The sequence below is a fragment of the Bactrocera tryoni genome, chromosome 3 (genome assembly GCF_016617805.1).
Source record: "Bactrocera tryoni isolate S06 chromosome 3, CSIRO_BtryS06_freeze2, whole genome shotgun sequence".
NCBI classification, from domain to species: domain Eukaryota; kingdom Metazoa; phylum Arthropoda; class Insecta; order Diptera; family Tephritidae; genus Bactrocera; species Bactrocera tryoni.
This window is the reverse complement of record NC_052501.1, coordinates 22,045,625-22,072,874: the sequence shown is the minus strand read 5'-3', so window position 1 is coordinate 22,072,874 and position 27,250 is coordinate 22,045,625. Positions and strand designations below refer to the sequence as shown.

General features: G+C 34.7%; 1 protein-coding gene and 1 long non-coding RNA gene across 3 annotated transcripts in view; both read right to left on the bottom strand.

Annotated features, from left to right (window-relative positions):
• LOC120772083 (semaphorin-2A-like) overlaps nucleotides 1–27,250 on the bottom strand; it is a 258,240-nt gene that overhangs the window by 44,404 nt on the left and 186,586 nt on the right. For both annotated transcript variants that reach the window (XM_040100480.1, XM_040100482.1), the window contains exons 3-4: nucleotides 13,916–14,003; nucleotides 4,799–4,850 (exon numbers count right to left, since the gene is read on the bottom strand). In XM_040100480.1, coding sequence (XP_039956414.1) covers nucleotides 4,799–4,850; nucleotides 13,916–14,003 — 140 coding nt within the window. The remainder of the gene's footprint in view (nucleotides 1–4,798; nucleotides 4,851–13,915; nucleotides 14,004–27,250) is intronic.
• Nucleotides 24,415–24,833, bottom strand: LOC120772084. Its single transcript, XR_005705035.1, has 3 exons — nucleotides 24,768–24,833; nucleotides 24,515–24,713; nucleotides 24,415–24,447 (listed from the first exon to the last, which is right to left on the bottom strand). It is a non-coding gene; the product is annotated as an uncharacterized LOC120772084 (long non-coding RNA).

Here is a 27,250-nt window from a genome sequence, read left to right as displayed (position 1 = left end):
GATGCACAATTTTTTTCACTCAACTATGTGCTCATCAAGGAGTATATTTGCTGATATTTCTTCTTGATTAAATTAATGTGAGAAAACCTTTATATAAAAGTTTGCATATTTTGATAGAAGCTTACGGTGAACATATTCTAGCTAAGCGAACGTGTCAAAGGTGATTTGCACAATTTAAAAGTAATGCTTTTGGCTTGGAAGACAAAGATTGTCCAATATTTAAAATATCTTATTCAAAAATTTTTAAAAAATCTTATATATATCTAAGCAGGAACATTGTAATATTTATCAAGTACATATTTTACTAAAAAATTAATTAAAAAATTAAAAAATTCTTTTACGAAAGCTCCAACGCTATAGTAATTATAATTAAATAATAACAATTAACTTTAGAAAACATATATGTGACCTGGTCTACGAAAAGGGGGCTAACGTGCGAAAACTAGTTTTCTGGGAAAAGCTGTTAAAAATAATCGTCAGTTTCTCGTTATCTCATTAATTGTTCTCCTTTTTTTGACACCTAAGCCCCCTTTTCGTAGACCAGGTTACATATGTATAATTTTAAATTGCATATGTGACATGTGTTCATGAATTGTATTCTTTAAAATTTCAGCTTTTGACCGGTTTTATCAGCATTAATTGGTCGGTAAGTGATTTTTGTTTTAATTATTAGATTTATGTATATCTTCTGTACAATTGTTATTTTGAAAAACAAAAAACAATTATTTGAGAATGTCATTTATCAACAGACATATTGCCAAATAAATGTGTGTTAATTTAATTCATCTTAAACCGATCGATGAGACGAAATTTCAAAATAGTATCTTCATATTAATATACTTGTATATATAGTATATACGGATCTCTTAAGGTTTCGTCAAAGATAATCAAATAATGCCTTAATCTCTTAGTGGATATAACATCATATTTCACGAAAAACCTACAATGAGTTCCAAGGCATAGTGATATGCTAATTGTGAAACAGATAAAATAGTTAGAACCGGCACCACCCTACAATTAGACTCCGATAAAGAGTGAATATATATTCCTCCGTCCACTTGTAAATATTTAGTCGACGAACATGTTATAAACTTAGTTGAGTCTGGGTGGAGTCAATCCTTGAGTTTTAAACGGGCTGCACACGCCGACTATTAAAATTCAAAAGGAATGATATAAGAACTCTAGTAGGGGTGCTCACTACAGATCACTGTCTAATTGACATGCTAGAAGACTACGTGCACAATACAATGTCGGTAAAAACAAAGGAGCCTATAAAATATCTTCTATGCGAATGCGATTCTCTGTACCGAACAATAACCGGAACTGTCGGTCAAGGGTTTGTGGACGACGTTTCAGAGGTTGAAAAAATAAAACTTCTTTTACTGATGAACTTCATCAGAGCCACGGGAGGGTTCATAGAGGAGACAATAGCTAGAGTGAGGGAATATTAGTTCCGGTGATATTGCAATAGGCGTTCTGAAGGCCTTATTGCGTCATCGAACAGCCACACTACCTACCTACCTATTTAGATAGGCTGGGGTCACTCAAATGAGAAATGTGTGCCTCATTCTGAAGGAGAAAGGGGGCAATTATTGAGAGAGAGAGATCTCTACATTAAAAAAAAGAAACTTTCTTAAAGGTCCACATTTCTTAGAGGTGTTCGATTTCAAGACCTCAACGGCCAATTAGAATCTTGAAAATATATTTATATCTCCTCCTAAGGAAACAATTTATATCTTTAGTCTATAAGAAAGTGGCGTAATAAAATATATAATAATTCAGCTGGCCTTCTCTCAACTCAAAATATGGCATAACATTATTTTTTTTTCCAAACACCTGCCTTAATATTTGCTAATTTTACTCAACTCGCAGAACTTGCCATCATTGCCAACACTGAATAATTATTTTACTTTTATTTTTCCGTTTAGTCACCGAAACAAAATCAATTTTCTTGCTTGCATAATAAAATTTTTAAAAACGTGCCGAACGAAAAATGAACAATAACAACAACAAATATAGAAAATGTATGCACGTAGCATGAGCAATAAATGGCATTTCCAAAGCGACTTTTCACCGGCACACATACAATTAAAGTAAGGAAAAGCAACAAGAATAAATAAAAAGCGACCAAAGTGTGCTACAAATACAGGCGAAAATGCATATTCATTGCAAAAATGTAGTACACATTTCAAAAATACCTACACAAATATATAAATATATATATGTATACTTGGAAGCCTGCACAGAAAAATTTCGATTTGCAATTTTGTATTCAATACGCTGCCGCTAGTGTCTGGTATCGCTGAGCACAAGTCGGGTGGCTGGCTCGCCCCGAACGCCCACATACCTAACTGCCGCGCTAAAGAAGAACACAGCAATGATTTTCGTTTGTTGCTTTGCTGCTGCGCCGCATTGCCTTTAGAAATTTGGGGGTCAGGGTTGCGGGTAGCGCCAACAAAAAATCGAATTAAATAAACAAGCGTGTAACGTGAGCAAAATACCAAATGACATTTTAAATGGCGGCGCATTCAATAGCGTTCGAAGCTTTTACCAATCGCTTTATGCAACCATTTCACTTTATGTACACACACACATTCTATATTAGTTTATCCTTGTATTAGCGCAGTCGATGCTCTTTCAAACGATTTTTTTTTTTGTTTGGTCACACGCTTGTTATTTTAGCTGCTTTGTTGTTGTTGTTTTTTTCATAAATTGTTGTTTAGCATTTTTCAATTGTTGCTTTTGCTGGTGCGCATTGCCGGAACGTGCCACTATGCATGGCAGTTAATTCAGCTGTGTATAGTTGTGTGTGTGTGTGTGTTTGGTAGAAATTGTAGCACGATTTGAATAAAGGAAAGTATTTATTGAATATTTGAATTTTTCTTTACACACACACATGCACATAAAAGCATTATGCTTATGCAACATTATAAAGTTAGTTTGTTGCTTGAAGCCTTGATCGAGATTACTCTTGTTTTCACATAATACGATTTTTTCTTGGAAATTAAATTTTATTTGTGGCATGAATGGGAGGAGAGGCATTTAAAGAAAGTCGGCAAAATTATTTAATAATTTAATGTTGGCAAAATAAATTATACATAGAACTAGTTTGAAAAATTGTAGTTTAGAGCTGGAATTTGTTGAGCTAAAACTTTGATTTAGACACGATATTACTGTTTCTACCTCGAAGTAGTAAGAAACTGGCATATTACTCTCCAAAATCTGACGATTGCCACCTCGTAAGTAGGCCAGTACATAAAAACTGTTTGCATAAAAAAAAGAATCCTCTGACTAGTTAGTCCTATAGCCTGTTTAAGGTGGCTTGTAAGGTTTGAAAAATGAATTGCTTTGTGAATTTTTAATGTGAACATAAATAAAAGCAAACGAAGCAAAAAACGTAGTATTTTTCTAAGTTTCCAGAATTCCAAAAAAATACTAAAATATATTCGAAATATGCATTACTGATTCACAAGGCATCCCACTATGTTTAGAGACGTACATTTTGGAACACATTTCTTCAGACTTTTTAACTATTTATTGCCTTTAAATCGCTTTCAATTCCTCAGATTTGAACAAAATTTGTGTCTAGTCATAAATATTCCTTTATTTTTATTTGAGCGAGAGGAAAGACGAAGTAAGTACCAGCAACGAACATAGGCAATATTTAGAGAACTCTCGTACACTTTAAAACCACAGATAACTGCTTTCAAAGCCGACAACTGCAAAGTATTGGCTGCTGTCACATTGATACAGTAAACTACAACAACAGCAAACGTGTATTTAATGAATAAGCAATGTAAGAAGCATCTTGCAACAAAAAACTGTGCACCTTGCAACACGCATGAACACAGAAACACATACATAGAAATCTGCGAACCAAATTGACATCTGTTTGTACATACATATGTCTGTAAGCAGCTAACTTTCCCCTTCATCTTACAAGTTACGTATACGCACTGTTGACAACACAAGAGCATATGTTGCCTACCCGCGCGATAAAGCAGTGCAAGCACGCAGAAGACAAGCCACATATGCACACTTATGTATGAGCAGAGAGTGAAATCCACCTGTCTTTTTAGCTTGCTCTGCGCTACAAGCGGACAGACATATCGATTTCGTGAGCTTTTAGGAAATACACAGCTCTGCGTCAAATAGGCGACCAACGCTGCTCTGCTACTGACATTTTCACTTTGCAATGTTTTTCTGCAGTTTTCTTTGTTGTAGTAGTTGCAGTTGTTTTGCTATTTTGTTGCTGGCTGCTGCTTAGTTGCCAGCACTTTCTGTTTGCATTTCCGACTTCAGTTGCCTTTTGCGGCGAAACAACTCGAAAACCAAGCCAAGCATATGCTGCAAATAACCATTGAACTCGTTGGCTTTTGCGGACCGCCTTCCTCCTCACATTGAGGATACCCTATCGCTATTGCGATTTCTTTAACGACGCGCTTACTACTTCTGCGTCCAAGTTGCCTATGTTTGTGCGTGTGTATCGGTGTTTTTCCAATTTCTTTTTGTGGAAATTCATTTATTTTTGTTTTGTATTTCGAGTGAAATGTCTTCTTTAGTCGTGCCGTTTGATACACTTCCTGTTTTGGCTTTTGCTTAGCTGAAGCTGCTCAGCGCTGCCACCGCGCGTTGTTGTTTCGCTGCTCGCTATGGGAGCACTTTGGCAGAAACGTTGCTATGATATTTTACTTTACTTTGCTTGAGCTTGCATTTTTTATATTATTTATATACGTGTTTTTATTCCTTGAAATTCTTTGAAATGTTTTCAAACAGAAAATTGCTTTGGTGTACTTACCTCACAAATTGATTGACTTATATTCTGCAGATTCAAGCGAAATATCCGATCCCTGTAAAATGAGGAAAATTTAACATTATTATTAAGTGGAAATATTTTATTAAAAGTTTTTATATAAAATAATATTTTAAATTTCCAAGCACTTTTTTCTAAACTTCTGCGGGAAAAGATATGTATATACTCTACACGATTCTAAAGACTACAGGAAAATTTTAACAGGGCACCAAGGAAAAAATGGATCCTCCCTTGTGCACTTGTCCCTCTTAAGTAAAGTGATCAGACTCCGTTAAGCTGCTTTGAAAGACAAATTCGAGTTGTTCTTGAGACATGCTGGAAAATGTGTAAGCACTACATCTGACCCACAAGGTAGAATTTACGAGTTGCTATCGGCGAAATAACAATGCCCTCTGCTGTTATCACAACACTTCGTTTAACCCAGCCAAGTTAAATATGTAGATTTAATTAAGCCTATGGGGTTATGGCTCTTTGGTAAGAAAAGCAAATCGGTGGGGCAATAGCAGTAGATTAATCTGTGCAGAACACTCCTGTGCTTGGTGTGACCGACATATGTAATATGTATATTTTTGAACAGTTTTGTTTCGAACTCTCCCAGAATCAACCTTGCTTGTCAAAGCCGAGGTACGTGTTGGCTGCTTAATCGCCTATTTTCTATCGTAGCTGCTCTCTTAAAGTGTGAAGGCCCACAGCGAGAACGGTTCTGGTCATATTGTACTACTTATTGTAGCTTCTTTTGCCAGGAGATCGGTTAGCTCATTTTCATTGATGTCTCTATAACTCATGCTAGTATGATGTTACTTTCCGTGGGAGCCCTGTTAAGCATTTTTATGTACAGCAGTGTCATTGTTGATTTGATTTCAATGGGCGAAATTATGAAGTGACGTTTTACTATCACTAGAACCAAACATTCGTTTTCCGTGATAGTTTTTCTCTATTGTAATCTCTGCCCATCTGCTAATGTCTTTTTAAATTCTTTGATACCCAAGTCCGCCTGTTTAGTCGTGCAACTGCTATAACCACGTTAGCGGTGTCTACGCCAGTAAAGAAGAAGAAAAAGTTCCTTCAATCAATGTACCCATTAGTGTACCCCCTCCTGTTAGCTCATGGCTGGACTAATTTGCGTTATGGATTTAATTGCCTACTCTTTCTGCAGCCTCCTATAAGTAAGTGTTATCGTTTCCTCATTTTATGTATACCAAACAAAAAAAAAACTCTAATGTAAGAGATTCACAAATAAGCACCAGGCTTTACAGATTGCTTTGCTGAAGGGTAACAAAATTTTTTCAAATTTTTCCCTCTTCTTCTTAAGTATGTTTTCGAAAAGTTGCTAACTGGAGTTTCCTTCTGGTTAAGCTAGAGTTCTTAAGAATGACTGGTTTAAGTATATTGCTATTTATCGCATGAAAACGGGTTCTAGGTAAAATTCATAATTAAATCGAGGCTTGACAGAAATATCATGTTCGTGGCGCTTCTTTGGTATCTTAAATTAAAGGTAACTCCATTTTTAAGTATAGCAAGGAGCATATATTATTACAAGTTTGATGAGTGGTTTTTCTTTAATGTTTTGAGGTCTATTGCTCCTTAATCTGAGTTTTTCTCGAGAATATTTCTATTACCAAGTTTGTTAAGCAAGCTTTTATTCGCCCTTATCGAAAAAAAGACAGAAAGACTTATTCACCGCACTTAAATTCCTCACATATCACTAAATATTTCATTGTCACAGTCTCAGTTTCTGTTGATGGGCGCTATCCTTACAACAAATGTAACCACCGCTCTTTAGTATATGCAAGTTTCAGCAGTAAAACTCATTTGCAATAATATTTCAAGGCCTCTGCTAAGCATTAAAGCAATTAGCAGACTTAAACATTGATCTAACTCAACACACATCCTGTTTGGGGCAATAAGAGTAAGGAAATACTTAGCAATATTTTATGCACAACAAACAACGAATGACAACAAATACCAAAACCGGAAGTTTAAGGACAAACGAAAGTTAGCAACGGGGTACAAGTTGCAAAGGCCGTCAGCAACATTATATAGTTTTGGTGGTATTGTTTCGAGAATTATTGCTGGCGGTCAAGTTGAGCACACAAGCACTCGCATATCTCTTATAGTATACTCGAAAGTGGGAAGAAAAGCGCCAGAATGCCATAACTCACGCGCGCATAAAGCGCACAACGCACACATACACATGCAAGTAGCGAACAATTAACACTTATGTGCACACGCACACACACACTTGCAACATACACAATAGCGCCACACAATACGAGATAGGCCAGGCAAGCTGCCAGCCGACCGAACTGATTTATGAGCAAACGGTTCAGTAACGGTCAAGTTGAAAACTTTTTAATTCACAACTTTTCACTTAACAAATGCTGGAAGGTTAGCGCACACAATAAATACGAGTAGACAATAGCTGAGTGCGCTTGTGTGAGTGCTGTGAAAGCGTTTTGCCCGATAAATTAAACATTTTTCGCGCCATTTTAAAGTAGGTCTATTGTAAATTAATTTTCAAGCGTTATTAATTTAAATTACATAATAAATATGGCCATGAAAAATTAAGAAATATTACTGCAAATAATATTTAAAGGAAGAAAAAAACTTAAGTTGCACCGTAGCTAGAATACCCTTCACAAATAAAAAAGATTCAATGCAAGAACTTGAATTTGTTCGTTTCGATTTGTATGACAGCTATATGATAGAGTGATCCGATTGAGAAAATTTTTTCAGATCTTATAACGTTGCTTAGGAAAACACCTTATGACGAATTTCGCGCAAATACCTTGTCAAATAAAAAAGATTTTCATACAAGGACTTCATTCTGATTATTAATTTTGTATGGCAGGTATATGCTATAGTTATCTGATCTGAACAATTTCTTCAAATATTGTAGCGAGGCTACTTAGAATAATCTGAACCCAATTTCGTAATGATTTATTTTCAAATAAAGAAGTTTCCATGCAGGAACTTGATTTTGATTATTCATTTTGTATGGTAGGTATATGCTATAGTTATCCGATCTGATAAGTTTTTTCAGATATTATAGAATGACATTTGGCAATAATCTGTATCCAATTTCGTAAATATATCTTGTCAAATTAAAAAGTTTACCATACACGAACTTGATTCCGATCGTTCAGTTTGTATGGCAGCTATATGTTATAGTTGTCCGATATCGGCAGTTCCGACATATGACCAGCTTCTTATAGAGAAAAAGACTTCTGCAAAATTTCAGAGTGATATCTCAAATACAGAGGAAGTAGTTCGCTTATATACAGACAGTTAGACGGACTTAGTTGGATCGACTCATCTCCTCACGCTGAAAATTTATATAATATACTCCGACGTTTCATTTATTACAAACTTTATGGCAAGTTCAGTGTATAATAAATAAAAAAAATTATTTTTAAAAGCGTTAAAAATTATACATCAAAAATTTTCCACGTGCCTAAAACCTAAAAAAAATCTAAAAAGCTCAGTCTTTAGAAAGTTCCCTACTCTCAAGTAAAGCGCTGCCGCTGTGGCACATTTGCCCTTTTGTCGCTCGCGTGGGAGTCGCAGTTGTTATGCCATATACGAGTACGTTCCACACTTTTCTAACTTGTTTCGTGCTTCCACTTCCGAACACACCCGCCTATTACTTGCTCTTCTTCTTACATAATTTTTGGTTCTTTTGCTATGTACATTCATACTTTGTACTTGAGGGCATAATGCGGTTAAATTGTTCCCCAACTGCAACCATTAATCTTCATTTCGCTGATGCTCTGCTTTAAGTAGTCGCTGGCATTGAAAAGAGTGGCTATAAAATCGGTGGAGAATACGATGGTGCTGCACGTGTTTGAATATACACTCCGTCTTATATGTATAGGCAGCGAAGATTACATACTATATGTTAGTGGCAGCAGATGAACAAATGGCTGCAAGTTGGTTAAAGTTGCGCAGGGCAGTCAGCGGCACGGTGTTGTTGGCGCTGCACTAAATCTTAATGTTTCGGCAGAAATAAATGTGCAGATCTTCCAAGTATAATTTACAATTTATTAAAAATGTACTATAGAAATCGATACTTCTATACTTGAGAGGACAAAGATATTGTTTGCCGAATATAAGTAAAGATTTTCTTCCGTTTTACTTGAATAAGACTTTAATATATTATATTTTGACTATATAATTTTTATATCATTATCTATTTGCCATTATATATCTAGAAGCTTTTCAAAAATGTGGGAATATCCAAAAAAAATTTCTTTCAGTTCACTATGTAATGTTTAGCGTCTTCTCTGTCTCTTTTAGTTCGGAAATATTAAAAATAGGCTTACAAGTTTTTTAAATATACATTTTTCTTATCGCTCTTCAGCAATATATAGTTCAAGTATTATATTTATATAATTTACACAAAGTTTAAAACGATCATAGTCGACGGCCTCATAGTTTACAATTGGTTATTTATCTTATGAAACAATGAAGCTATTGCAGTGTTTCGGAAAATTAATGGCCTAATGATTTTAGAAAAAAGACAGATGAGAAAGAAGTCCAAAGGCATACCAAGTAGCTTAAAATCATGTACAATGAAACTGGTTTTCCACCTCTAGCAATTACAACTATATAATATAAGAGATCTCATTTCAATCTCAAGTCTACCCGGTATATAACTGGAAGGAACTTGGAACTATTACCCTAGAACATGTGAAATAGTTTATTCTGCTAAAGCAAAAAAAAATTACATTACATTTTTGGTAGTCGAAATTTTTCATGTAATTCTTTATACCTTGGTTCCTAATATTAGCAAATTATAAAGAACTTGTGGGAATATCTATGGCACTATAAGATCTCTTCTCATATAAAATATGCCATATATACAATCATATATAACATCAGTTGATAACGGCGAAATTTATAATTTTTAATGATTTTTAGCAGCAGGCTACTAAGAATGATCCGGGGTTTTGATATATGGTATGTTTTACTTTAGTACGAGACCCTAGCATAGTCTGCTGGGCAATGGTGAAAATCGGGCGAACCATTCGATTGGGTCAAGTAAAAATAAATTCATAATTTTTTCTTTCAATTGAGGATTTATTAGAATTAGTGAGAATTATACGATTTCGATAAAATATTATACGTTATTTTCGATAACTTTGTTAAGGTAATTCCATAATGCCACTTTATCGAACCTCCATATTCATAAAAAACTGGCGCAGTCGATTTTTACAAGCTTCTTCAGAAGCATAATTTTAATCAGCAAAGTAATTTGCTTTAGAGAGGAACAAGTAAACGTCATTTGGTTTGAAGTCCAAACTATAAAGCGTATACATAAGATTGTCCCAACCACGCTCCCGTAGCTTCTGTCGAGTCTCTATCGATATGTGTGGTCTGGCGTTGCTCTGATGGAACACAATTCCTCTCTAATTGGCTAAGACTGGTCAGTTCTTAGCGATTACTTTTTCAAGTGAATCAATTTCTGGCCCTTTGCTTGCTTTACTGTCTTCATCGATGAAAAATGTAAACATGATCTACTTGATCATTGCTGGTGTCCACTTTTGTTGCGTCCTGAGTCATGTCAATCACGGAAAACTGTCTGAAAGGGTTTTTTGGTACGCAATTGTGTCTCTCTAACGCCATATTACGTAGCACGATCGCACTTATAAAATGCGAGATACAGTTTCTCTATTTAAAAAATAATGGATTTCATTATTTTAGACCGAAGTCCACTTTCTTATGATATACTATTTTATTAAATCGCAATGAAACCGGATTATTATCGTTTTAATGGCAGTCAACTCGGTATTTAAAAATATGATAGTCGAAAAAGTATTTTCGTATTTTGTCAATAGATGTCGTTGCAGTCGTATATCTCCAGCGCTAGTAATCACATTGTGTCATACCATTTATTGTTAGAAAGGTGAGATTTTAAGCTTAATTAAACCAAAAAATTTCGCGGAAGTTGGAAAAAAGTTCCAGCTGCTCAAAAATGAGTAAAGAGCATAAAGAAATTCGCTATATTTTGAAAGTTTTGCATAAAGAAGGAAAGAATGCGACGTGAGCCACCAATGAAATTTGTGAAATTTACGGAGACAATGCTGTATCAGCTCGTGTAGCACAACAATGATTCGCTCGCTTCTGTTATGGAAATTTCGAATTTTCGATTTACATTGATGGAATAATGTCTCTACGGAAAAATGGCAAAAAATGGTCAGCCTAATCCGTACTTATTTTTTTTATTAGTACAAATACAAAAAAAAAATAAGTTGAAGTTTGATTAGAAATACGAAAAGACTTTTTCGACTACCAATTATTACCTTGAAATATATTTGAAGAATAGTTTAAGTCGAATATTTATTTTATAGATAAGGAGTAAGCAGTGAGTAAGAGTATCAAATCGATTTGCAAAATATATTGCTATATCCAATTCAGTCCCAAATTCTAAAAAACACCTCCAGTCGCTTAAAATTACACCAAAACATTACATAACAAAACCACAGCTGCGTGGCCATGAATGTACTTTCCAAAGTAATCCAATCCATTATGTTTAATAATTCATAATTGAGTGGCGGAAATCAAAACAGCCTATTCAGCGTCCGCTGACAACTAACGAAGTGTCGCAGCGGCACTGTCGCGCTGCAATCGATTCTCTGTTAGACACTTGTACTAAGTACAGGCACCGATAAATATAACGGCGCCTAGGCAAGCATACAAAACAGTTCACGAACAATGAGAGCGCCCACAGGCGCAACTAAACTGTTTCCCGTAGCGCCACGCCGTGATTGATACAATGCAACAACAAACACTGTGCTGCCATAGCAAAATCGCCATCATTTTTCCACTCATTATCAATCCGTTTATGACTTGAAGTAGTTGTTGCTGTTTTTGTTAATACTGTTTTTATAGCCTTATATTAGAGACGTGTGTGTGTGTTTGCATACTATAACTGTACTGTAGTAGTTGGTGCGGCACTTAGTTTGGCTGCTTGTGGCAAGGTTCCACTTCAGAGCCACGTCGCCATGTCGCCTCGTTGCCTCGAGCTTTTGGTGCTTGTTAGGCTGCAATTAATTACTTCCTTCAAATACTTCTACACGCCGCAATGGACCAGCGTAGCCCAGCCGTGTAACACCGTGCTGTTGTGAAATTCGAAACTGTTCGAAAATTTGTGAGGTTGCGCACATTTCGCACACAAAGCGAACGCATATTTCATAATTCAATAGAGCCGAGTGATTATGAGTGGGGTGTGGTTTGGGGGGAGAGCGCGTTGTTGAAAAATTAATGTGGGGTTGGAGCGCAGCTGATGGACAAATTTCAATTTTTTTCGGAAGTTGGTGTGAGCGCCATTTTGTGTCCATTGAGGTTGAAATACGCGTAAAGGGTAACACTCCGGGCTCGCTAAATTATGTAAGTGGAGGTGGGAGGTGTTTGTGACCAATTCATGGTTGTGTAGAGAGTGACTGTCTGTTTTAACTGAAGGTACCTTTTCAGTATATTTAAATGTTCCAAAATTTGAAAAGTGAGGGTTTCTTCTAAACACTGGATAAATTAGTTTTCTTAAAGGAGAAAGAGTCTGCTTCAAACTATGTGATTTAGTTTTTGGCAAACATAATTTAGAGATTTAAACCTTTTGTAGAAATTTTTCACAATAAAAGTTATTCAGAAATACTAATGTGATTTCACTAGCCAAGTTCGCACAGCCAAGAAAGGTTTGAATCGAAACTCGATCTTAGAGAATCTTGTGCCGAAAAAAGAAATATTGTCAAAAGAAACTGATAAAAATTACAGGATTGCATTTAAGTGTGTATAAGTATTTTAAACAGAGTGTACCATCCGATCAAATTTGATCCAGACTAACCCCAATCAGCTATGTGCAAGCCGAATTGATAAAAAAAATGTCATGTGCTTTATGTTCGAGTGAAATTTAATCTTCATTTACAGGGTTTGTCCGGAAAGTAATAGGAGTGAATCGCTTTTATTTTCTTTATTATTTCATTTACTGAACCAATCGTTACAATTCTTTCAAAACTTTCAAAATAGGATCCTTTTGCGCCGATGCAGCGCTGCCAGCGCGATTTCCAAGCATTGAAGGCTTCACGCAAGGCATTCTCTGGAAAAGCCCTGAGAACAGAGGTGCATATCTTAGCTTTGATCTCTTCTGTCGTCTCAAAATGCTTGCCTTTCACCGGCCTTTTCAGACAAGGAAAGAAAAAAATCTGAGGGAGCCACATCTAGGCTGTAGGGCGAGTGCGGAAGCGTTAGAATGCCGGCCTTGGTTAGGTAGCTGTTCATGAGAAAAGCGGTGCGAGCCAGAACGTTGTCGTGGTGCAACTACCAATCGGCTGTGATGTCTTGTTGGACCCGATTGACCCTCCGTTTGAGTCTCTTGAGAACTTCCACGTAAAACTTGGCGTTAATGGTTTGTCCAGCAGGGACAAAATAATGGTGGACGATGCCTTTGATGTCAAAAAAGACAATGAGCGTCGTTTTCACTTTAGATTTGCTCATTCTTCACTTTGGCTTCCAAAAAAGCCTAGTACGACCGAAATACACCACTTCTTGCTATAGTAACATCTGGGTAAAACTGCTTAATAATATCAAACGTCTCTGTCGTAGACTTACCGAGTTTCCTACAGAATTTAATCGCGACCTCTGGTCTAACGAACGCTGCATATTCGGCTTGCACCCCTCACAGAAAAATGTCGCGCGAAAATGTTTGTCCTGACTCTCAAGGTGTTCGGAGACAACTCCTTAGCTAGGAACGCCCTCCACCGAATCCAGGTGCGTACACGCTCCGAAGTACACTCGAAAACTCGAAAAGTATGTCTGGCGCATATCATTGCGGAACAAAAATTGAACAACGAATTTGCTTCAAATTTTCTATATCTAATAGAACCACGACTACAGAATCATTGAAAATGTAAAATGTTAATGTTTGTTGGGGAGTCTACGTTATCACAGACACAAAAAATTATTTATGCTTGTTTTTTTTTTTTTCTTTTTAAAAACTGACTGCACAAATCACATTTCTTCTTACGATGGATCTTAATTGTGTTAATGCTTATTAAAGCATTTTAATAAATATTTCAGCACCATAAATATATTTCTCATAATACTTACATGGCTCCCACATAGAGCGCGTTGTTATCCTCATCAAAGTAAAAGGTTTTGTAGTAAAGCGCGCCACAACTAAAATCTTTCACAGGATCTGAAAGCAAGAATGAAGAAAATATGTATGAAAGCTTTATCTGGAATACAGTATATATTTTAGTTATTTTATTTGAATACATGAAAGAAGGTATATGCTTTCTAACAAACTTCATCCATTGTATATAAAAAAATCTTCTTTTTCTCTTTTTGTTCGGATTTTTTGAACTTACGGTTGGAGGTTATCGTTAATATGATGAGTACTTGTTTTGTTCTAATATTTTAATAAATAATTTTCATATATTTTTTGTATTTTTTCGGTAGATAGAAAAGTTCATATTGTTTTGAGGAAAGCAATTTTTTTTTCAAAATGAAGTTTTGAGGGGCACAGCGAGTGTGAAATTTAATGAAATATTGTTTATGTCAAATTTCAATAGATTGTTCCTTAAAAAAATAACACACTAAAATTTTAAATTGATCTCTCACCTAGTTTTTGAGATACAAACTTATAAAGTGTACCCTTCTTGATTAATCAGCTTAGATAGTTTATTTTGAAATGCGCTTTTGTTTAAACAAAATTTTTAAAATTTGCTTGAGTGATCGGAGTCACATGATCCGCTCCCTATCACAATTTTTCTGCATATTTTGAATATACATATATACTACCAGTTTTTGATCTGATAAAAATTCAAATTGTGACAGACCAAAGTTACCAAAAGTGTTGGTAAAATTCGACTCTTTCTCTAAAAACGCCGATTTTGACAATTTTCTTATGTTACATGGTGAAAATGGACGAATTCGGACTGTAGCCACGCCTACTTCCTATTTAATACAATTTTAATTTCCATCTGATTTTTTCCACTCGAGTTTATAAATCAAGATATATATAATAATGAATATAACTGGATAAAACTTTTCACGAATGATACCTTTAAAGTATGCCTTCTTATAGCCAACTATTGTCCAAATCCAAAAAAAAAACCTATGTACCGAATATTTGAACTAGGCTATAGTTGACTGGTTTATAGTTGACATTTTACCGAAAATATCGGCCAATGTGTCACTTATATAATTAAAGATACTTGAAAGCACTTCGCTGGGTTTAATCGATAACCCCATAACATAGGGATTCAATTTAAATAGTTGCTTCTTATAGAAAAAATACGAATTATTTTAACAATCCAGAATGTGGTGAATTTATTTTTTCTTCTCTAATTTATAACCCTTAATTTTAGGATATTAATCTCTCTCAGTCGTTCCGAGTTTGCAGATGAATTGATTCGCATTCGGTATTGTTGAAGTTACAAATTGAACCCTAGTCATGTAAATTTGTTTGAAAGCATATAGTACTTTGTTCCATCACTAAAACTATACATTAATATTGAATATCAATGGACAAATCGATAGTGCATCGATAATTTATCTTTTAACTGGAACTCTATTGCTCTTAACAGTAATGAACTCAGATTCTTTGATAAACGAGCTAGCTTTCGATAATGAAATACATGTATGTGACAGACATAATAACTAAAGAATCATGACCTGTGTAATTTGAAACGAATTTTATACTAAAACAACAATAAAAGTAAATGTTTCAAGCAAATCTTGAGCATCAGTATTTTTTATTCTTAAGGAAAACAAAACTGGTAACTATACTACATATTACTCTAACTTAAACTGTTTAGAAATATGATGCTTAAAAAATTCAAATTTTGAAGCTTTATTCCATAATCTACAAGAATATCTCAATTGCAGGGTGATACGAGGTTTCCAACTGTTAATTTTTTTTAATTTCCGAATTTAAGTAATTTAACTAATGTAATTTCAACCTTCTTTGTTGTTGTTGTCTTTGTTAAATATTAGCTATTCATATCGTTCAAATATTTTTTCAATTTCTCCTTAATTTAAATCGATTTTAATACTTTTGCAAAACTATTAATTTAACACCTTTATAGTTTATACACTTATACTAGCTTAAAAGAACACAACATTAACTGTATATTGATAAAAATTATACGCTCTCCACCCTTTCTGCTCCATTTATATTGACTTTTTTTGGCCCCTCTCATTACGAGCGATAAATTCTTTCACTAATTGTGCTGACTGCAGGCTAATTTCGTGGCATAATTCACAGGGCGACACAGCCAGTGGCTGCTGGCAACTGCACACATACAGGCACATTCGCACACACAAATTGGCATCAGTGTCACTTTCGACATAAATGCCATTTACAAACACTATGCATGTTGTTGTTTTTTGTATTTATTATGGCTCATGCTGTAAAACAGTCGGTGACTATTATCCATGACCGCGGCAGCATGGCCATGGTCAACAGCCGGACACGCACACATACTTGCTGCATATATGATAGCCCTAATATATATATACACACACACACGCATGTAAGCATGTATGTGTTGCAATAAACAAAATGTGAAGAGTAGGCAGTTTTGCGTTGACAAGGCAATTTCACTAACTGCAGGGGACTGCAAGCTTATATGGTATTTGCGTGCGTGCGTGTGTGTGCACATGCACAAGTGTTTTTGCAAATAAGTGAAGTGTATGTTGTAAATTTTAATCACACCACGTACGCACGGCACGTCCAACTTACACACAAATGCACATATGCCTAAAGGGTGTGCGTGTGTGTGGGGAGAAGTCGGTGCTGTGAGTGAGCCTAGGTGCCTGACACGCCCAATTTATGGTTGCTCGTGAGTACCTAAGCCGCTCTTGTTGGTGTGGGCATTTGCATGCATATTTATGGCAAGTGCTGGTGTGCCGCTGCGCCGACAGTTAGTTGCACGTGACATTTTGAGGCATATTAACTCGTCACTTGATGACGCCCAAAGCAGCACCAACGGCATAACAGTAAATAAAAACAAGAGAGAACTAAAACAAGAAACTTGAACGAAATTATAGCGCCCAATGACAATGGCAATTAGGCAAAGTTATTGCTATAAATTTGCGCTAATTCTTAGGGTCTCAACTACAGCTATGGAAAGCTAACATTTTGGCAATGAATTCGGTTAGTTAAGTCATAGCAAGTAAGTAGAATGAATAAGTTGGAACAGGAACAAGAAAAAACGTTTATACCCTTCATAGGTGCATTTTTTATAGCATAAATTGGTACAAAACGAGTGTTTTCTTGATTTTGATCGTTCTGTTTATATGACAGCTATATGCTATGGAAGTCCGATCTGCACAAAATGTTTGCAGATTTAAGCTTTGTCTTAGAAAATAATCTGCGCCAAATTTCGTGAAGATATTTGGTCGAATATAAAAGTTTTTCATAAAACAACTGGGTCCTAATCAATCGGTTTATACGGCAGCTAGGTGCTATAGTGATCCGATCTAAACAATTTTCTCGGAAATTACGTGGTTGTTTTAAGTAATAATCTGTGCCAAATTTCGTGAAGATCTCTTAGCAAATGAAAAAGTTTTCCCTACAAGAACTTGAATTTGTTCGATCAGTTTGTATGGCAGCTTTAAGTTATTGTAGTCCGATCTGTACAAATTTTTCGAAGATTGAAGCTGTGTCTCAAAAAATTATTTATGCGAAATTTCGTGCAGATATCTTGTCGAATATAAAAGTTTGCCATACAAAGACTTGATTTTGATAGATCAGCTTGCATGAGAGTTATATGCCACGGTAGTTCGATATCGGCGGTTTTGACAAATAAGCAGCAATTTGAAGTAAAATGGATGTGTGGAAAATTTCAGTTAGTTATCTTATAAACTGAGTGCATTCGTTCGCCTATATGCAGACATCGAGATGGCAGGCAGATTTACCCAAATACACTCATACTCGTTATGCTGATTACTTATATATGAATATAAATATGTTAATGTAGAAACATACGTTGGAGGGTGCCCGACACTTTCCTCTGGGTTTTACAAACTTCGTGTAAAACTTTATATACATCCTCTGTTCAAGGTATACAAATCATAATGAGTTGAAAACTAAACCACGTAAATATATGTAAAAAAAATTTCGTCTAAACATTATGTGCGAATTTTCTGAGAAAATCAAAGAAAATCACGCAACTATGAAAACACTAAGACCCAGCACGTTGACAAGTCGGGACAAGGGGTCCTCACGCCACACTGGGCAGAATAAATAAAAGTACCATCTCAACAAAAGCACTTAGAAGCATGTTAATGGACATGAGTACAGCAGTTAGCAAAGAAAATGAGCGGGTAAAAGTGTTAGGAAATGCGAGAGATAAGAAAAATGCAAAATAAAGTAGGCGCACGGAGGAAGAAAATCAGCAAACGAGGGAAACCGGCGGTAATCAGCGGAGCAAAAGCATCAGGACCCTACACTAAGCACAGCAGAACAACAATAAAACTGAAAAATAAAAATAATAAAATAAACAACACGGTCAGTGTGCAATTGAAATTCACAAAAATGCGTTGCGCGCCAAAAAGTATGCCAAGAAAAATAAATTTAACGCTGATTTCTCGAAATCAGTGTAATACTAATAAAATGTTAGAAGCAGAAGAAGAAGAGAAAGCAACACAAAAAATCACTTAAAATTACTTGACACACACACACATACCAACACCCATCCAAATGCAAAATCCACAGCGCTAGCAAAACAGCTTAAAATGCAAAGTAGCAGCAAATTGTGTCACAGCACGCCTGTAAGTATGCTACGACAAGTGAGGCAAAGCATTATGCTGTCTGTATTAGGACAATTTCCAACGTAAAGACAAGGCACTGCCAAACACACACACACATATATATAAAAATGTAGGGAAAGCAATTGTAAAAGGAATATCAACAGGAAGAATAGAAAATGAAGCAATAAAAGAGTAAAACAGCAAATAAAGCCACAGCGACAAAATCAGCAACGACAACAAAACTATGTAAATACAAAAAGTCAACTGAAAGCACTAAAAATAGAAAAAAAAAACTCTAACAAATAGCTTTAAGAACTTCAAGAGCAATAAAAAATGCTACGCATACAATAACAAAAGCGTCAGCTGCAACAACAAAGCTTACTTGGCACAGTTACATATATATGTATGTACATACATTGGCAGTCCTCACACCGCGTCTAGCAATAATAATAGCAACATCATAATAATAGTATTAGTCCTAGAAGTGATTTGCATAGCAATGAGTGATAAATAGAGCGCCATACTTAGGTGTACAGCGTTGTGCATATTTATATGTACACACCCATCCATCTAAGTAGAGTGTTTAGCACAATATTTTGCTGCTTTTAACGTTGGTACATGAGTAAAGATATTCTTCTTCTATCATAAGCAGTTAGGAATAGTGTTTAAAATCATTATGTTTACAGTTATAACAGATTTATGAATATTTTATATTCACCGCTATATACAAAAATATTTTTTAAATCACATTGAAGTACAAAAACACATTTAAGAAAATAGAAAATATTTTTTTATTGTAAAAAATTAGAGTTGGTTTATTAAAATTATTCTTTACGAGCCCTAAGCGGCTGAAAAATAAGATCTGCGGTCTAATACTGAACCCTTTGATATGTTTTGAGCAGTTTTGAGGCATAAAATACTCGATATTTTATATTTGTTAAGGAGTTAGCTCAGTTCAGAGACCAGAAACTTATGCTGAGAGTAAAGGAGAAGATAGCGAAATTATTTTTTTCAGGTTTTATAAAACTTATATTAAGAATATGCTTCCATAAAAAATATATATTGACTTTTTGTACGAAATGGCTGACTACTGGGCCAACCTTCTTTTTCACATCTCTCAAAAAGAGCCTCCGACCGACAGCGATTTTGAAAATTCCGATTCTTTAAAAGCAAATAATATCAAATTAGACCGGAACTATCATACAAACCGAATCAATAAAAATTATATTCCTAAATTATCAAAACCCTTTATTATGTTCGTATGAAGTTTGATCTTCATATGTCCTGAGTTATGCTTTGGGGAATAGTTAATCACTAACAAAGTTATTTGAGACATTCTGTGCTTGACAAAGCATTCTGTGTAGGTCATCGCAAACTTGTCTCGTGCGAGTCGTCCATACTTGTCTGTTAATGATAACAATATCGAACAAGTTAAAGAAGGTTAGGTAAGGTTAATAGATCGATTCTAAGAGGGATCTCACTTGGGCAGCTTAGAACGTTGGTCCGTTTTGGTAACTAAACAACACCCGTCACAAATTTGTTAATGCGGCTAATGTCCGTTTCGAATATGGCTTCTAGTTTGCTGAAGGTAATACTAATGAGATGTTTCACCCATAGTCTTGCACAGGCTGGATAATGGAGAAGAAAGTGCCTGAACATTTAAACCTCAACCTCCTCCAAACAACTATGACGACTAGCGTCTCACAAATAAAGTTAAAGAAAGAGTGCTTGAAAAACGTTGACTTGGCATCAGCGAGATAGCACAGCTTCTCAACATCTCTTATGGATTGACTCAAAATGTTTTGGTTAAAGTTGTGGGTATGAAGCGTGTCTTAATAGAAATAAATAAAAATCGCAAAAGAGATGCTTTTCCACGTAGTTGGCGACTCTATATTCATGAAACTTTTAATATCTGCTCATTAGAATTGGGTTCATGAATACGATGTCCAAACTGTCTCAACTATCTATTGGCGTTTCAAAAAAGGCACCAAACCGAAAAAAAACTCACTGAGGATATTGAAGGCCAACCAAACCGAGATTTACAACAATTGCATAGAAATTTGGTGACATCCTTCTACTGGTTTAAAAGTAATCTACTTCTTCAGATAAAACAAAAATATAGTATGTTAAGTTACGTGAAAATGTAAATTTCCTCAGTCCGGGTCAAATTTGATCAGACGATAACAAGTAGAACCTATGGTTTATGAGAATAACTGTATACTAGAATGTTTTTAACTTTATTTAAGTACGCAATGAATATGGCATAATGTAAGTAACACCCAGAGCAGCATGGCGAGCTGAGTCGATTTAGCCATACCTGTCTGTATATACGCGAACTAGTCCCTAAATTTTTGAGATATCGCTCTGAATTTTTGCACTCGCCATTTTTCCTCTATGAAGCTGCTCATTTGTCTGAATGAGCGATTTCGCATCACAATAGTGTATAGCCGCCATACAAACTAAATAATCAAAATCATGCCATTGTAGGGAAAACTTGTTTAATTTACTATATATCTGCATGAAATTTGACATGAATTATTCTTTCAGACCACGGCGTAATATCTGAATAAATTGTTGAAATTGGATCACTATAGCACATAGCTGTCATGTGAACTGAACTATCGAAGTCAGGTTCTTGTATGAAGAACTTTTTTATTAGAATATATGTATATCTTACCAAACTTTGGCAGAAATTATTGTTCGAGGTGCATTGAAATATCTAAAGGAATTATCTGAAGAAATTTTTTAGATCCGCCTACCATAACATAAAACAGTGATTAAAATTGAACAATGAAAGTCAAGTTCTGTGGAAACTTCTTTATTTGAAAAAACAATTTATTTTACTATGAAACAATTGTTTAAATTTCAAGTTAAGAGGGCATATGTATACTCAACATGTACCGTCAAACTGAGAGTACAGCTTCGAAAAGATTCGAAGATTCTTTTGAAATTTTTACCAAACATGACTGATCCGAACGTTTTGGCTTTAAGACTGAAAACAATTTATTTTAACTATCTTTCTTATTACATACAATTTTTATTGCCCTAAATTTAAATTTCAGCTAATGTATATAATTATACATTTTTTTTTTTTTAATTTTTAAATTTATGAAGCCTATCCTGATCTAACACTTTTGATAAATTCATTCTTAACGATAACTCCAATACCGAATATCTACTTTTCCACACTTCTTTGCTTAAACAAAATGTTTTCCGAAGCAAAAAATATTTTTTCGCCATATGTCTCATCACATAACTACTAAAAACCCGTCTGAAATTTGATTAAATATACACACAATACCAGTTCGGCGCATTTTAAATTGAAAATTCATGCTTAGCATTTTGATTTAAGCCATGCTTCAATATTTGCAAAACAATTTGTCGGCTCATTGTCGTGCCAACTGCGTAGCGCGCAAAAAAGTCAAACTCTATTTATATCCAAATACATACATATGTACATATATACATTAGCTGAGTTGACAATGCCAACTGTAACGGCACATAGCATAACAGTAATGCCAAAGTCAGCCAATTTGCCTATTTAAATATTGACCCTTATGCAAATTAGTTGCCAACTGGCCAAAATGTCATCGCATACACAGCAGGCAGCGGGCAGCAGGCGGCAGGATGCAGCACCACTAACGCCAGCTAATAAAAAGCAAACAAAGTCCAAATTACTAACAAGCGTACAAATGGAAATGTTGACGGACATTAAAGGCAGCAGCACAGAAAGGAAGTTAATAAAACAAAATTTTAATGCTTAATGGAAAAATGCTGTTGTGTATATAGTGTATTTGTATATGTACCATATAATAGCTAAATTATACGCGATTCTTTTGCTCTTCCACTCCCTCTCTCACACTCGCTGCCGCTTCGCTTTGAGCGACCGCAATTTATACAAGCTGGCGGCAGGTCGGCGGCGGCGTTTATGTACACAAACAGCGCAGCGGCTCGGGAGTTTTTAGTGATAGCGGTGAAAAATAATAATTATTTGGCATAAAAAGCTGTGCAAAAGTTTTTTTCGTGTTTATATAATATATTATTGGCCAAAATATGAAAAGCGTAAGCCGCAGCAACATTTAAATTTGATTAAAAATTTATGGCGACGTGAAAAAAGTAAGAATTATTTCACAAAAAGTTCAGTAAATTAAAAATTAAAGTTGTGTTTAAGTTTGCAGTAAATGTTTAGTTAAAAGAGCGTATGGCGTATTGATATTGAATGCTATTATTGATAGAAAATATTGCTGAAATCTAGCCTTTTAGTGATGAGAAGCGGTTTGTTTTAAAATTTCGCTGCTCTTAGGCTCTTTTTGTAGAAATCAGCAACATTTGTCATTTACTTTCTTACCGAAAAACACAAATTTTGTTCACAACTGAAACAATTTGAAACTTTTTGACCGGATTTCGCAATTTCAGTTACTTAGTAGTAGTAAAGTTAGTATATTCATAGGTAGGTCGTTTTTGATTTTCACTGATTATATTTTAATATATCACTGATTGGACTCTATGTGTGTGATTCTATGTGTATGTATGTAAAAGATTATTTAAAGAGTTAGTCCAAGCTAGAACCTTAAAGGTCTAACCGTAGATCGAGCTTTAAAAAAACTTCATAATTACAGCTATGTATCAATTTTGATACATACTACAGTTCATAGGAAAAAAGTAGTTATTACTTTAAAGTTTTAATTCATTTACTTTTATTGATAAATTTCAGGCAAATATAATTAAAATAATTACATGTTTATGTGTTATGAATGCAATCTATGCAAATATTTTTGGCATGTCTGTCGTTGCAGCACGGCTTTTTACATAAGAAGCAGAATGACGATGTCCACTTATTTTTATGTTCTCCAGAATGATAGCATTTTTGACACCTTGCGCGGTTTTTTTTCGGAGACTTATCATTCTTTTGTTTTTTTGATGGGCCAGCATCATTATCACTAGTGTCAGGAATATTCTGGGATGACAGTTTGGAATGCAGCGCCAAAGATAATTCGTTCCTTGGACCTTTTTTTCGTTTTTCCATATAGGGCTTTGCCAATGAAATTGCTAACTCATGCAGGAAACATTTACGTTTTGTCAACCGTGTCCACGCCTCCCTTCGTTGAGTTATAAAAAGAGATGATTTCGAGCAACTTTTTCGACTTATTCTCAATATTAGGTGCGTGATGCAATGTGCTCATAACAACTGTACATTTGTTCTTATGACTGATATACGAAACGAGAGTGGTATCAGGAGTGAAAGCAAAAGTTGATTCATATCGTGGAACTTTATTGCAATTCAGTAGGTTTGGAGGAATAGACCTTTTAATTTTCGCATAGTTCCTACCATTGTCATTTGCTTTTGTAATAACTGTTGGCCAAGGCTGTGAGATGAAAAAAAGTTGTCCATGGTGACATTAGGTCCTTTCAACCCATCAACTAAATCCAGAACGACTCGTTCTCCTTGATTCCTCTTAGTGTTACCGGTTACGCCTTTCCCCAATTATGGTTGTATTTTCCATACATAGCACGTGCGTGAATCAACAAGTAGCCAAAATTTCAAACCGTATCTCTCGGGTTTCGATGGAATATACTGGCGAAATTTACAACGACCATGAAATCCCAATAATTGTTCATCCACAGTAACGCAATCATTAGGATTGTAGAATATAGGAAGCTGTTCAGACCACTTTTCCCAAAGGTTTCTGATTGGTGCGAATTTGTCATCATTTCTATGGCCACGTCGTGTGAGCACATCATCAAAACGAATGATTTTGTGGATATATAAAAATGTTGTATAAAAATGTAAATATAAAAATGTTCTATCAGACATTATTGACCGAAATATAGGGCGTCCACAGTATTTCTCAAACAAATCATGCAAAGTTTCATTTTTGGATCTGATAAATACATATATAGTAAGAAGCATTTACATTTTTTTTAAAGCTCTTCTATTGCAATATTTACTTATACACACCGGCCAGTAATAATATGCCTAAGTAGGCATGAAATAATTCCTCGTCAATTTCTAGGTGGTTGGATCCATGTAAATACTTTCCGTAGTTGTTCGAATTTTCAATTATAATTTTTGATAGTGAAGATGGAAAAAGTAGCAGAAATGAATCCCGAATGTTATTTACCCGGCTTGATGCAAATCTTGTTACACCTAAAAACCAAGTATCATAATTCTACAACAATTTGGTAAACAATTGTTACCAACCTGGGCGCAAATTGATAACATTTTCTCTCCCCAACCGACCAGTGGCGTAAGGCTCGCTACGCCAAGTAGTACCATCTTTTGTAATTTACAATGGATCATCAACTGAACTACTGATAATAATGTCATCCGGTTCAGATAAACAGCATTCAGACGAACTACTTTCAATTTCAGTATCAGGATCAGAAGCATCTTCATCTTCTTCACTCTCATCCAGTACCTCATTCACCATTTCTTCAAACGTCAAGAACCGTGGACGAGCCATTTTTTCGAACGCGTACAAGTATTTAACAAAATAACTTAGTATTCAAAAAAGAAGCACTTCACCTAATAAAACACAACACAAATATCAAAAATAGCGTCGCAAATGACGTGCACCGCAGCAAAAAACGTTTGAAATGCTATATGTATCAACATTGATACATAGCTCGAATTATGAAGTTTTTGAATTTCTCATGGCCTACTTGCAAATTTTTTTCAAATTATGGCTTAAAATAACGACAATGCGAAAATAAACAAAGTCACAAAGAAGGCGGTATCTAACTTTTTTCTTTCCACAAGTTACGGTACTACAAACATCGAAATGTATCATTTTTGATACAAAGGTCGATTAACGGCTAACTATGTTAATTCATTCTCGTGATAAGGAAACAAAAAGCATATTTCTTTCTTTGAGGCTTTAATAAGCTTGCATTTGGGTGTATTTAAACGCCTTTATACTGACAATTTGACATAAAATGGCTACTAGTATATAAGTCTAGGTAAATCCTTCGAGCCTACAGAGCATTGAACAACGAGCAATTATTTTTGTCATTATTCTTAGATTCAATCGAAAAAACTGTAATTGTTTTTCCAACATTGCTTAATTGGCTTAAAGCCAATTATTTTTTTAATACCAATTCAGAATAATTCTTATATATATTTTGAAAATTTGTTATCAATGAAAACGTGTTATATTTCTCTTTTCATTATTCGTGCGCTTTAATAAGGCATTATCCTAAATTTTTGCATGGGAATTTGATGCTGATAGTCTAATACTCGTCATTGACATAGGACACTGTTATAATTTGTAAACAAGTCTCTACATAAATCCTTATGTAGTTTTCTAAAAAAAATGCCTGGCTCATTTTTCAAGTAACACTTACTACTACACTTTTTAACAAAATAATGAAATTATTTTAGATTAAAGATAACATTCTTATAACATTTAGCGCACATTACATTACTAATCTTGACTTTAAATTATGGCTCCTGCTCACTAATTTTTTTCTGTGAAAATTGTCTCTCAAAATGTAGATACAAGAACTTGTCATCAGATTCTCAAAAGAATGTGGCATATGGTAGCAATTTGTCCAATTCATGTAACTTTAATATCGTTTGTATTGTTATGGAACATTTTGTTCGCTATTAGTGGCATCCTTTGGACACGATTTATTACCTGAGGTTTATTCTAAAAACTGTGGATTGGTAACCGAAGTGAAACGATAAAATTTCTTTTCATCAAGAGAATAATTAAAATTTATTTTATTTTAAAAATTCCAAATCACTGCTGGGGAAGATGAATTCTCTTTTATGATTATTAGATTGCAAGCACCAGATGTGCAAGCAATATTTTTTGAAGAAGCAGCTGTCTCATTTTTCGTTCAGAAAGAAAATTTTGTGCATTTCTTAAATTTTTTCTTTACTTCAGTGTTTCATTAAGACCCAATATTTGCTGTTTAAATGTATATACATATATTGCTTTGTTTTTCTAAAAATATCTGTTCAGTAAACCTTTTGTTCTTGAATATTTTAATTGAAAGCTGGAGATCTATCTAAAAAGCTTGTACAGATTTCGATCTTTAGATAGAGCGAATATTCATAAGAAATAGTGAGAGATCTGATTTTTGTATCTCGCTTCTATTATGTAGTATATATCTTTCCCTCCGTTTTTGAAATATCGACCTAAAATTTTGCACATGCCTTCTTATCACAAAGAAGCTATTCATTTTTCGGAACCGCGATATCAAAGAATTAGAGCATAGCGCTCTTATATAAACTGACCGATCAAACTCAAGTCTATGTATGGAAAACTTCTTTAAGGTATCGTTACAATATCTACCATAAGTTACTGTTTTTTTTGTTAATGATTGATTAAGTACAGAATATATTGGTTTCGAGTTTTATTGACACTTCCTTTAGCACCTTACATATTATACCATAGAATAGTCGTGTTCTAGTTTATTTAATTTAATTTTAATTTCTCTTTTTCATTTTATTTTAATTTTTATTTTAGTCGTTAATGTGCCTTCGTATGCTTTAAAGCCACTCCTTTACCCAATCAATATTTGTTCAGCATCTAAATAAAATATTATATATGTACAGTGTGTACATGGCGTATACGTAACATTCAGCAATACCCTTAAACATGCATATATTATTCACAATTTTGAATACCTAATAAATACCACAAATACATGTGTGGAGAAGAGTAAAATAAGATTGGC